This window comes from Littorina saxatilis, linkage group LG2 (assembly GCF_037325665.1).
Source record: "Littorina saxatilis isolate snail1 linkage group LG2, US_GU_Lsax_2.0, whole genome shotgun sequence".
Taxonomy (NCBI): domain Eukaryota; kingdom Metazoa; phylum Mollusca; class Gastropoda; order Littorinimorpha; family Littorinidae; genus Littorina; species Littorina saxatilis.
Window position 1 is genome coordinate 103,575,442 of NC_090246.1, and position 13,419 is coordinate 103,588,860.

The 13,419-nt window shown below is 43.1% G+C and overlaps 1 protein-coding gene across 4 annotated transcripts in view; it reads right to left on the reverse strand.

The window, feature by feature from the left end:
- LOC138960402 (obscurin-like) overlaps window positions 1–13,419 on the reverse strand; it is a 228,546-nt gene that overhangs the window by 73,568 nt on the left and 141,559 nt on the right. For all 4 annotated transcript variants that reach the window (XM_070332306.1, XM_070332305.1, XM_070332307.1 and 1 more), the window contains 8 exons: window positions 10,573–10,748; window positions 9,612–9,828; window positions 6,665–6,908; window positions 6,220–6,395; window positions 5,076–5,213; window positions 4,137–4,309; window positions 3,596–3,727; window positions 924–1,229 (listed from right to left, as the gene is read on the reverse strand). In XM_070332306.1, coding sequence (XP_070188407.1) covers window positions 924–1,229; window positions 3,596–3,727; window positions 4,137–4,309; window positions 5,076–5,213; window positions 6,220–6,395; window positions 6,665–6,908; window positions 9,612–9,828; window positions 10,573–10,748 — 1,562 coding nt within the window. The remainder of the gene's footprint in view (window positions 1–923; window positions 1,230–3,595; window positions 3,728–4,136; window positions 4,310–5,075; window positions 5,214–6,219; window positions 6,396–6,664; window positions 6,909–9,611; window positions 9,829–10,572; window positions 10,749–13,419) is intronic.

Consider the following 13,419-nt stretch of genomic DNA (forward strand, 5'->3'; position numbering starts at 1 on the left):
CGCGCTATTCTGTGGGTACAGTTCTAAGCGCAGGGATTTATTTTTTTATTTTTTTATTTTTATTTTATGCAATTTATATTGCGCACATATTCAAGGTGCAGGGATTTATTTATGCCGTGTGAAATGAATTTTTTTTACACAATACATCACGCATTCACATCGGCCAGCAGATCGCACTGACCCTACTGTATACTGACCCCACTGTATACTGACCCTACTGTATACTGACCCTACTGTATACTGACCCTACTGTACACTGACCCTACTGTATACTGACCCCACTGTATACTGACCCTACTGTATACTGACCCTACTGTACACTGACCCTACTGTATACTAGCTGACCCTACTGTATACTGACCCCACTGTATACTGACCCTACTGTATACTGACCCCACTGTATACTGACCCAACTGTATACTGACCCTACTGTATACTGACCCTACAGTACCACGCGAATTCCCAACAGAAGTCAGACTTTCGAACATACAATATACGTAGGCAAGCATGATACGTCATGACGTCATATGATTCCTAGCATATTGACGTAATGCTAAACATCCGGTTATCTCGAATTTTCTCCGTAATACATGTCCGAGGGTTTTTCAATGTTCGGTTATTTCCGTGGCTTCATGCGGAAAGGGAACTGTCGTCTGCAATCAACGACATGGACCATTCTGGTACTTGTTGCTGACAAAAACATAATTTTAACACAGAATTTAATGTCAGAATAGCTATATAAACGCTATTGTGTTTTCAGTGTAGCAATAGGGCCCGATATTTAGACGAGACAAGTATAATGCCGACTAGCACAGGTCTCGATAACAGCTCTAAGCGCTTTACAATTCCAATACAAGAAACATAAAAACCACACACAAACACAAACTAACATAGCAATGCGAGATACAAATAAGCACTGTCACCTTCTCTGGGAGCTAGAGTGGCAGGCAAGGTAGGGTCGCTGGACCCATACTTGTTCTCGACATGCACCCGGAATATGTACTCCTTGGTGGGTCGCAGATTGCGCGCCACGTAGCTTGTGCCCTCCAGGCCAGAAGCCAGGCGAGTCCAGCGATTGCTTGGCATTTCACGGGCCTCGATGGTGTAGGTGATGTGGCGGGCCTTGTCAGGGAGGTTGCTGGTGCGTGCTGGGAGCCAGCCCAGCTTGACACTGGTGTCACGAACCTCCAGCAAGGAGGGCTTGTCAAAGGGCATGGAGGGTACTTTCTCTGTAGAACCAAGCAGAAATGTGCAAGAAATTAACAAATGTAATGAAGAAATGGATACAAGTTTGTCATTGTCTTTCTTTTAAAGTAAAACATTGACCAAGGTAAAGTCAGAAAATCCACTGGAAAAGTTTCTGCCCTGTTTTAAACTTTACTTCATAAAAGGATGAGACAAAACTAAACTAAATTTCATTGGCCTTTAAGAACCTCCATAAACTAAGGACAGAACATTGAGGACATTATGAACGTACTACCTGCTTAATAATAATACAGTCAGATAATAATACAGTCAAAAAAACAACAACAAAAAAACAACAACCAACCAAACAAAAACAAAAACAAAAAAAAGACATATATATACACAAATCATCACATCTCTGCACAACCTAGCGTACTACCTAACCAACTCTTCATATGGGGACCATAATTCTACAAATTTGGTAATGTTACCAGCATTGAAACTGGAACATTTTTCTATTTCAAATCTGTATTTCAAATTTCTTAAAAATATTTCTAACAGTGGCCTTGTCTCTTGTAATTTTCCTTCATAATTAATTTCCAAAAAGTTGCCGGTGTTTGTCGAAAATTTGACTCCCAATACTTTAAAAATCCCAGGGTCCCAACAGAAGTTCATATCCCTCATATATCTTTCTTGTGAATTTCGCTTTCTTCCAATCCAGACAATTTGAGTTTTTTCCTTATTTATCTTTAATCCGGAAAATTGTTTTAACACATTCAACAAACGATTCTTTACTGCCATCCAAATAAAGAGTTGTATCGTCCGCAAACTGAGACAATAACTCTATACAGGCAAATCCGGATAAGACGAAATTGAAGGGACCGAATTGTTATTGTGTCCTATCCGAAATTTCGACTTGGTCATAGTACAGTGGAACCCCTCTCTAGCGACCTTGAAAATGTTGACAAAAATCGGTCCTTATGGAGGGGGGTCCTTACAGAGGGAGGGGGCGGGGCCACAAAGAAAGTCACCTCAGATTTTCTTAAAAAAAGAAAACAGAGAAGTTTGAGTTGCTGACGACCGTTTGCTCAAGCAAACTGCTTCGATTTCATGTTTGACATTGTCGATGGTGTCCACCAGTTCTGGTGCATGTTTCAATGCAAAAAGAGTTAGTTTCTGAGCAAGCATTTCTTTACAGCAGTCCCTGCAATGATGAAGGCCCTCCGAGAAAGAGAGTGAAAAATCGGCCACCGTTCTCAGCATCGCGTATCTGTGTGTAACCTCTTTCATTGACAAGATACTCTTGTTTCCCTGCAGCCTTGACCAGTGAGTCGGTTACCTAATCTGTGAACCCTTCAGTTGTGTTGCTTTGTCAAAAGTTAGACACAGTCAACTAGTTTTGCTCTGAGTGAACAGTGCAGCTGGCCTCAATTAGCCGGTGACACCTCTCTGGCCACAGCACCAAACAGTACATGGCTGGGGGGAGAGAGAGAGAGAGAGAGAGAGAGAGGGGGGGGGGGTTGCTGGCTAAACTCAGTGGGGTGTCCGGTGTCACTGAAGTCAGCAGGAAGAGCATTGGAGAGAAATAGAGAGGTGTACTCTTCCAAACAATTTCCAAGGATCAGTTGTCAGGGCTTAGGGTAGTCAGTGAGGGAGAGTGAGAGCGGTTTGTGTACAGTCCGACTGAAGAGTGAAAAGTCACTGCCACAAGATCGGCATGCAGTCAATAAAGCCAGACAAGAAGAATGATTATGACATGCGGCTCTATCTGCTGTTTTTTTTTAATTCAAACTGGTTTTCAACGCATATTCTCACAAAGCATCTGCACACCTGCCTCTGCCTCTGTGCTGTGTTTGTGTGGCTGCTTTCGTATGATGTCAGTGCATGGTGAGTGCGTTCACTGCCTTGTCACCACTTCCCCACCTTTTTCAGAATGTTTTCTTGGAGTTGGATAATTCTCCTTACTCCTCGCCCCCTCCTTACTCCTCGCCCCCTCCTAACTTCAGTTCATATTTTATTGCGTGCCGACTGACCAGTCGGTGTGGCGTCCGTGTAGAGAAGAAGGGAATAAGGTTACACAATGCGCTAGTGTGAGACGCCAAGTTTCGTGTTTCGAGTTGCTGTAGTAAATATAGAGTAAACTTTGTCTTTGGGACTGACTTTCTGTTGTGTGCTATCCGTCTTTCGACTTACGTAAGAGAAATCCTATTTCGAGCTCAGGGTACTTTGTACACATAGATAAAGAGGGATAATTCCGGACCAGAATTTCTTTGTGTGCTAAGCGAATTTTTGACTTAACCGTTTGTGAGTTAGCTGGATTTGCCTGTATTCCAAAAATCAACAAAAAACAAAAACAAAAGCAAAAACAAAAACAAAAACAAACGAAGCTTTCAAACAAGTTTCTTCTCACCTTCAGGGCTGAGTTCTCGGAGAGGGGGTCTGCCAGGCTCCAACAGATCCTCTCGTCCCCTGGATGGCGCACGCCCAAACTCAGGAGCACGGACCTCCAGCTTAGGAGTTGCATAGCGGACTCTTCTCTCCTCTGGAGAAAGCATTCAGTGGCAGAAACTCAAAACATGTCTACGACTGGCATTTCTGTCTCAAAGGCTAAAACACAATATGACAATACCATTTCAAGTCCATTACTGCAGCAAATCAGAACACAGCTGAACATTTGCATGGAACACATATATTTTCTATCAGTTTACACATCCATGTGCAATTTGGTTCAAACTGATTTTGGGTCACGTACAGCAGTTTCTCACATAAATGTCTAACCATCCTGGTCAGCATGCATTTGCACATTGGATTGTTTTGCTTTTTTTTGTAATACAGACAGACAGACAGACACACACACACACCCAACCTACCTACATAAGCATCCTTATGCCACACACTCCCCCCCCCCTCTCTCTCTCTCTCTCTCTCTCTCTCTCTCCCACCCCACTCACCCTGCACAGTAAGTCCAGCCCTGGAGGTGGCCTTGCCAGCATCGTTGGTGAGGATACAGGTGTACTCCCCAGCATCCACGGCCTCTGCGCCGTCAACCTCCAGGATGGCAGTGGATCCTTCACGACCAATCCTGAACTTGTCGCTAGGCTTCAGGGTGATTCCATCCTTTTGCCTGCAAGTTTCAATAAGTTTGTCAGAGTAAAACAATTCAGTAGGGGGGGGGGGGGGGGATCCGGGAGGGGCAGATAGAGGGAGAGAGAGAGAGAGGGAGGGAAAGAGAGAGACACAGAGAGAGGGAAAGACAGTGAGAGAAGGAGTGTGTGTGTGCATGCATTCAGTAACTCATCACTCTGAGAATGAAGAAATGCACATCATAAGCATGTACACATGTATATCAGGGACTCAAAAGATTATGCTGAAATTAAAGTTATCCGCAGTTTTAATCTCTTCACTTATAAAATCTAACTGCCAAGAAACAGCCAGAGAATACATTCTAAGACAAAAAACAAAACATGTCAACAAAATAGGACTCAAGACCCACAAATATCAAATCAAAACATTATCTTGCAGCCTTGCCAGGACACCAGATAGAAGTATTTCAAGTCACAAGTGTAAGATGCTGGAAGCAAAGAGTGTGGTGAAATGCACGGTGTTGTAAACATCATACAGTGGAACACCCCTTTTAACACCTAAACAAATCTGAGAAAATCAGGTCTCAAAAAGGAGAGAGTATTAAAATGGAGGTCATTTTACAGAGCTTATGAACACACACTCTGACAAAACAGGGTCTTAAAAGGGAGGAAGTCTTAAATTGGGGGTCTTAAAAAGTGGGTCAACAGTATACAGCTATGAGCAGCACAGCACAGGGCCCAACTCTCAACATTTAAACAAACATTCTTCTAGTCAAGGTGCAGGTCAAGAGTGATAAAAGTACTGACCACACTACGTCGGGCAGAGGAATGCCCAGCATGAGACACTCGAAGCGAGCGGTGTGGCCCGGGGCTACCCTCTGGTCAAGCAGACGGCGAGTGAACGTGGGAGGGAAGGAGTAGTCTGCCTCCTCTTCTTCAGGCGCCCTGTTGAAGAAATGTATTCAGGTAACGTGCAAAACAAGACACAGACATTCACACATTTTGATGGTCATACAGACATTTAGAGGTCATACAGACATTTAGAGGTCATACAGACATTTAGAGGTCATACAGACATTTAGAGGTCAACCAAATGAATAGACATTCACACATTTTGATGGTCATACAGACATTTAGAGGTCAACCAAATGAATAGACATTCACACATTTTGATGGTCATACAGACATTTAGAGGTCAACCAAATGAATAGACATTCACACATTTTGATGGTCATACAGACATTTAGAGGTCAACCAAATGAATAGACATTCACACATTTTGATGGTCATACAGACATTTAGAGGTCAACCAAATGAATAGACATTCACACATTTTGATGGTCATACAGACATTTAGAGGTCAACCAAATGAATATGTCATCACTGTTTAGTAACTTTGTCCCCTTCCCTCTCTCTCACACAGAGACACACACTGGAACCAATCAAGCAAACATGAGCCCCCTCTCCGTTTCTTCATTCCTGTCAAGACTCAGTGCCCTCTCCGTTTCTTCATTCCTGTCAAGACTCAGTGCCCTCTCCGTTTCTTCATTCCTGTCAAGACTCAGTGCCCTCTCCGTTTCTTCATTCCTGTCAAGACTCAGTGCCTCTCGTTTGTTGTGCATGTGTTTGGAACAACACTTACATTAACACAGACAATCCGTTTAGAATGTCTTTTACTCTGTTAGTTCAGAATCCAACGGAAAACAGTGACCCTAGAGATTGTTAATTCCTTCAGGCAGAAAGACAAGCACAAAAAACAACCCACTATACTAAAGGCCTTCCATTGTTGTTTTCAGACATACGTCAATAAGTATGAAAGCCATCTGTGGTTCGAAAAATAATACATACGGAGTATGGATCACAAAAACTGCTCTCAAATTGTGTCTTAGAGCTAAAAAAAAAAAGTCTGATTTTAGCCAAAAGTCTGAAGATTCTCATACATGTTTATTACCTGCCACGTTTCGGTTCCTTAGGTAACTCCTTGACGGACAGCTCCACGGCACAGGATGCATCTCCGGCAGCATTCACCGCCTTGCACGTGTACACACCTGCGTTGTCCGGTATCACCTCTCTCAGAATCAGCTGGTACTTCTCTCCCTTCTTCCGAATCACACGACGACGGGAATCCTGGACGCAAAGTGAAAGGATTGCAGAGTGGAGTGAAACAAGTCAACAGTAAACAAAAGTTAGACTTTCTCTATACTTTTATAGTGTCATGAAAGAAAAATCAGACGTATTTTGAACTTATTTAGCTTCATGACGAGCATCACATCAATGCCTTATTCTTCATAGATAAAATCTCCACCCTTATCTCACCGGGCGCAGCAGGATTCAAACCCTGAATCTTTCAATAGGCCACTGTGTCCCTCTATCATAGTACAAGAGAGATAACTCACAAAAAGTTCCCTGCCGTTGAAGTACCAGATGACCTCAGGCTCCGGAGTTCCCGTGATGACACACTCGAACCTAGCTTCTCCTCCCTCGGTCACCTCCAAGTCGGAAGGTTTCTCCACGAACAGCGGCTCCTCGCCCTTCTTGCTGAGGTCCTCGTTAACGATCAGCTTGGCACGACACGTTGCCTCCCCCAGGTGGTTCTTCAGCTTGCATACGATGTCTCCCGAGTGCTCCATCTGCACCGACCTGAAACATTCACGTCAACAATTATAACTGTCCAGGCTTGCACACGATGTCTCCCGAGTGCTCCATCTGCACCGACCTGAAACATTCACGTCAACAATTATAACTGTCCAGGCTTGCACACGATGTCTCCCGAGTGCTCCATCTGCACCGACCTGAAACATTCACGTCAACAATGTCTCCCGAGTGCTCCATCTGCACCGACCTGAAACATTCACGTCAACAATGTCTCCCGAGTGCTCCATCTGCACCGACCTGAAACATTCACGTCAACAATGTCTCCCGAGTGCTCCATCTGCACCGACCTGAAACATTCACGTCAACAATGTCTCCCGAGTGCTCCATCTGCACCGACCTGAAACATTCACGTCAACAATGTCTCCCGAGTGCTCCATCTGCACCGACCTGAAACATTCACGTCAACAATGTCTCCCGAGTGCTCCATCTGCACCGACCTGAAACATTCACGTCAACAATGTCTCCCGAGTGCTCCATCTGCACCGACCTGAAACATTCACGTCAACAATATCTCCCGAGTGCTCCATCTGCACCGACCTGAAACATTCACGTCAACAATGTCTCCCGAGTGCTCCATCTGCACCGACCTGAAACATTCACGTCAACACGATGTCTCCCGAGTGCTCCATCTGCACCGACCTGAAACATTCACGTCAACAATTATAACTGTCCAGGCTCCATCTGCACCGACCTGAAACATTCACGTCAACAATGTCTCCCGAGTGCTCCATCTGCACCGACCTGAAACATTCAAGTCAACAATGTCTCCCGAGTGCTCCATCTGCACCGACCTGAAACATTCACGTCAACAATGTCTCCCGAGTGCTCCATCTGCACCGACCTGAAACATTCAAGTCAACAATTATAACTGTCCAGGCTTCTTCTGTGTCCCTCTTCAGGTCACTGAGTAGTGCATAAATAATCCATTTAAAATAAACCAACTTTTTCATCACTTTGGAAAATATATCAGAGACAAACACAGAACCTATATCTCTGTATATATGTACCAGATGAGTACCAAAGTAAATCAACATTTAACTATAAGAAACAAGTGTTTTTTCCAAGGACTTCCATCAACTGAAAAGATCTGGGTTTGCAAGTTCCAATAATTATGGCTATAAGCATCCCCTGTCTGGGTAATAGTCATTCAGCATTTTTAGATCTGCTGTCTTTTCTCTCCATCAGAACGATAACTTTACTCTAGATAATCTAATCTTATATTTCAGCAACCACAGATAACTTTACTCTAGATAATCTAATCTTACATTTCAGCAACCACAGATAACTTTACTCTAGATAATCTAATCTTACATTTCAGCAACCACAGATAACTTTACTCTAGATAATCTAATCTTACATTTCAGCAACCACAGATAACTTTACTCTAGATAATCTAATCTTATATTTCAGCAACCACAGATAACTTTACTCTAGATAATCTAATCTTACATTTCAGCAACCACAGATAACTTTACTCTAGATAATCTAATCTTATATTTCAGCAACCACAGATAACTTTACTCTAGATAATCTAATCTTATATTTCAGCAACCACAGATAACTTTACTCTAGATAATCTAATCTTATATTTCAGCAACCACAGATAACTTTACTCTAGATAATCCAATCTTACATTTCAGCAACCACAGAAAACTTTACTCTAGATAATCTAATCTTATATTTCAGCAACCACAGAAAACTTTACTCTAGATAATCTAATCTTACATTTCAGCAACCACAGAAAACTTTACTCTAGATAATCTAATCTTACATTTCAGCAACCACAGAAAACTTTACTCTAGATAATCTAATCTTATATTTCAGCAACCACAGAAAACTTTACTCTAGATAATCTAATCTTACATTTCAGCAACCACAGAAAACTTTACTCTAGATAATCTAATCTTATATTTCAGCAACCACAGAAAACTTTACTCAAGATAATCTAATCTTACATTTCAGCAACCACAGAAAACTTTACTCTAGATAATCTAATCTTATATTTCAGCAACCACAGAAAACTTTACTCTAGATAATCTAATCTTATATTTCAGCAACCACAGAAAACAACACTTTTTTTGGATAATCAAAAGTTAACAACTTTTCGTGTTTTTTTCATCCACTGCCGATGTTGAGCTGTCGTTATTAACAGCTATTGTGTTTTCAGCGTAGCAATAGGGTCCGATATTTAGACGAGACCGGACCCTATTGCTACGCTGAAAACACAATAGCGATTATATAGCTGTTCTGACCTTGATTTGTTGTTCCAAACTTACAAAAGGACAGTTTTTGCGTCGATGCATTGATCTCAGGTTTTGATAGCAGACGCCGTTTCTTATGCGCATTAGTTTTGCGCAGGCGCCACAATGCGAGCAGACGGCAGCGAAGTCAATTTCAGTTTGGGTGAATGGCATTTATACTTGTCTCGTCATGAAGCGAATTGTTCATCCTCAGTTATAAACGACTACATGAATGTTAGTGCCATGGGCTGTACATCAATACTTCAGAGGGGAAGTGGGTATTTAGTGTGGAGTTACGAGATAAGAAAGTCAGCCATTTTTCTCAATATGCTTTTGGATATTGAGTAAAATGGCTGACTTCCGTAGCATTATGCTTTGATGATCGGAAGAGACCATCCAATCACAGCCCCCGAATTCCCCCACGTGTCCATCAGAAAAGCTATATTACCTGAAGGCAAGCATGATGGTATCATCTTGCTGACGAGTGAGCACATCCAGCGAGGCAGCCACCTCTCGCCCATTGATCAGCCAGGTGACTGTTGGTGGTGGTCGCCCCTTGATCTGACAGGTAAACTCCACAGGTACGCCCTCGATGCCCTCCACATTGCCAAACTTGGTGGCAAAGGAAGGCGCCATATCTCCCTCCTCCAGCTCTGCCTTGAGGGCTGGGAACAGATACAATCAGAGGTTGTGCTCACAGTAAAACCCATCTTAAGACCAACCCTCCTCCTCCATTGAAGACTCCCTTGTTAAGACCTTGAGGGCTGGGAACAGATACAGGTTGTGCTTACAGTAAAACCCATCTTAAGACCAACCCTCCTCCCCCATTGAAGACTCCCTTGTTAAGACCTTGAGGGCTGGGAACAGATACAGGTTGTGCTTACAGTAAAACCCATCTTAAGACCAACCCTCCTCCCCCATTGAAGACTCCCTTTTTAAGACCTTGATGGTTTGTTTTTTAAAAAGATTTTTTGCTTATAACATCTGTAAATTTACCTCCCTTTTCAGACTCCATCTTTTTTACACATACTAAATATGTTCCTTGATTCATCCAAACAGTTCATCAATTCAGCATTACTGAGGCTGGCACATCTTATTCACTTCCAGAAACAGATGTGATATTGACTGTTGCTATTCCACAAGACAGGAACCAGACTTTGTAATGCAACACATATTACCCAGTAAAATAACTCATTCACAAGCAGATTGTTTTGCAAAGATGCTGTTAATTTAAAACCAGAGAGAACAAATAAGTCTTCGTCTTCTCGTTCACTCCTTTGAAGCGTTTGGTACGTGGTGCAGCAGTTAAACACCGCATGGGTCCCACTTTCGGCCATGGACGTTTATCGGGGGTCCCTCCCCAAAACAAATACGTCAACTGTACACCTGTAAAGAAATAACCGTCTTACACAGCACATTGAGGAGAGCCTCCGTCTTGGCCTCTCCATACTCGTTCTTGGCAACGCAGGCGTAGCAGCCACTGTCGGTGGTCTTGGCATCCTTGATGAGCAGGGAGAAGATGTCATCGTGGAAGTTCTGCAAGATGTAGCGCTCCGTTGGAACCACGTTGTTTCCATCCTTCAGCCTGCACAGGACAAGACCAATCAAGTTAAAGAGAGGAACGAGTATAAACAACGCATCTCAAAGAAAAAGAATTGAGACAACAATAACTACAGTGATAGCAAAGACAAGAGCAGCACCAACTGAACAAGAGCAGTCCCAACTTAACAAGAGCAGCACCAACTGGACAAGAGCAGCACCAACTGGACAAGAGCAGTACCAACTTAACAAGAGCAGCACCAACTGGACAAGAGCAGTACCAACTTAACAAGAGCAGCACCAACTGGACAAGAGCAGTCCCAACTTAACAAGAGCAGCACCAACTGAACAAGAGCAGCACCAACTGGACAAGAGCAGCACCAACTAAAAAAAAACACGCACCAAATAAACAAGAACAGCACCACTTTAACAAGTGCAGCACAAACTTAACAAGAGCAGCACCAACTTAACAAGAGCAGCACCAACTTAACAAGAGCAGCACCAATTTAACAAGACCAGCACCAAATTAACAAAAACAGCACCAACTTAACAAGAGCAGCACCAACTTAACAAGACCAGCACCAACTTAACAAGAGCAGCACCAACTTAACAAGAGCAGCACCAACTAAAAAAGACCAGCACCAACTAAACAAGAGCAGCACCACTTTAACAAGAGCAGCATCAACTTAACAAAAGCAGCACCAACTTAACAAGAGCAGCACCAACTTAACAAGAGCAGCACCAACTTAACAAGAGCAGCACCAACTTAACAAGAGCAGCACCAAGTTAACAAGAGCAGTACCACCTTAACAAGAGCAGCACCAACTTAACAAGAGCAACACCAACTTAACAAGAGCAGTACCAACTTAACAAGAGCAGCACCAACTGAAGAAAAGCAGCACCAACTAAACAATAGCAGCACCAACTGAAGAAGAGCAGCACCAAAATAACATGACCAGCACGAACTTAACATGAGCAGCACCAACTTAACAAGACCAGCACCAACTTAACAAGAGCAGCAACAACTGAACAAGAGCAACACCAACTGAACAAGAGCAGCACCGGTTTAACAAGAACAGCACCAACTTAACAAGAGCAGCACCAACTAAACAAGACCAGCACCAACTTAACAAGAGCAGCACAAACTTAACAAGAGCAGCACAAACTTAACAAGAGCAGCACAAACTTAACAAGAGCAGCACCAACTTAACAAAAGCAGCACCAACTTAACAAGAGCAGCACCAACTTAACAAGAGCAGCACCAACTTAACAAGAGCAGCACCAACTTAACAACAGCAGCACAAACTTAACAAGAGCAGCACCAACTAAACAAGAGCAGCACCAACTTAACAAGAGCAGCACCAACTTAACAAGAGCAGCACCAACTTAACAAGAGCAGCACCAACTTAACAAGAGCAGCAGCAACTTAACAAGAGCAGCAGCAACTTAACAAGAGCAGCACCAACTTAACAAAAGCAGCACCAACTTAACAAGACCAGCACCAACCTAACAAGAGCAGCACCAACTTAACAAGAGCAGCACCAACTTAACAAAGCAGCACCAACTTAACAAGAGCAGCACCAACTTAACAAGCCCTGCGCCAACTTAACAAAAGCAGCACCAACTTAACAAGAGCAGCACCAACTTAACAAGAGCAGCACCAACTTAACAAGACCAGCACCAACTTAACAAGAGCAGCACCAACTTAACAAGAGCAGCACCAACTGAACAAGCGCAGCACAAACTTAACAAGAGCAGCACAAACTTAACAAGAGCAGCACAAAGTTAACAAGAGCAGCACAAAGTTAACAAGAGCAGCACCAACTTAACAAGAGCAGCACCAACTTAACAAGAGCAGCACCAACTTAACAGACTAAACAAGAGCAGCACCACTTTAACAAGAGCAGCATCAACTTAACAAGAGCAGCACCAACTTAACAAGAGCAGCACCAACTTAACAAGAGCAGCACCAACTTAACAAAAACAGCACCAACTTAACAAGACCAGCTCCAAGTTAACAGGAGCAGTACCACCTTAACAAGAGCAGCACCAACTTAACAAGAGCAACACCAACTTAACAAGAGCAGTACCAACTTAACAAGAGCAGCACCAACTGAAGAAAAGCAGCACCAACTAAACTATAGCAGCACCAACTGAACAAGAGCAGCACCAACATAACAAGACCAGCACCAACTTAACAAGAGCAGCACCAACTTAACAAGACCAGCACCAACTTAACAAGAGCAGCAACAACTGAACAAGAGCAACACCAACTGAACAAGAGCAACACCAACTGAACAAGAGCAACACCAACTTAACAAGAGCAGCACCAACTAAACAAGAGCAGCACCAACTTAACAAGAGCAGCACCAACTCAACAAGAGCAGCACCAACTTAACAAGAGCAGCACCAACTTAACAAGAGCAGCACCAACTAAACAAGAGCAGCACCAACTTAACAAGAGCAGCACCAACTTAACAAGAGCAGCACCAATTTAACAAGAGCAGCACCAACTTAACAAGAGCAGCACCAACTGAACAAGCGCAGCACAAACTTAACAAGAGCAGCACAAACTTAACAAGAGCAGCACAAACTTAACAAGAGCAGCACAAAGTTAACAAGAGCAGCACCAACTTAACAAGAGCAGCACCAACTTAACAAGACCAGCACCAACTAAACAAGACCAGCACCACCTTAATAAAGAGCAGCACCAACTT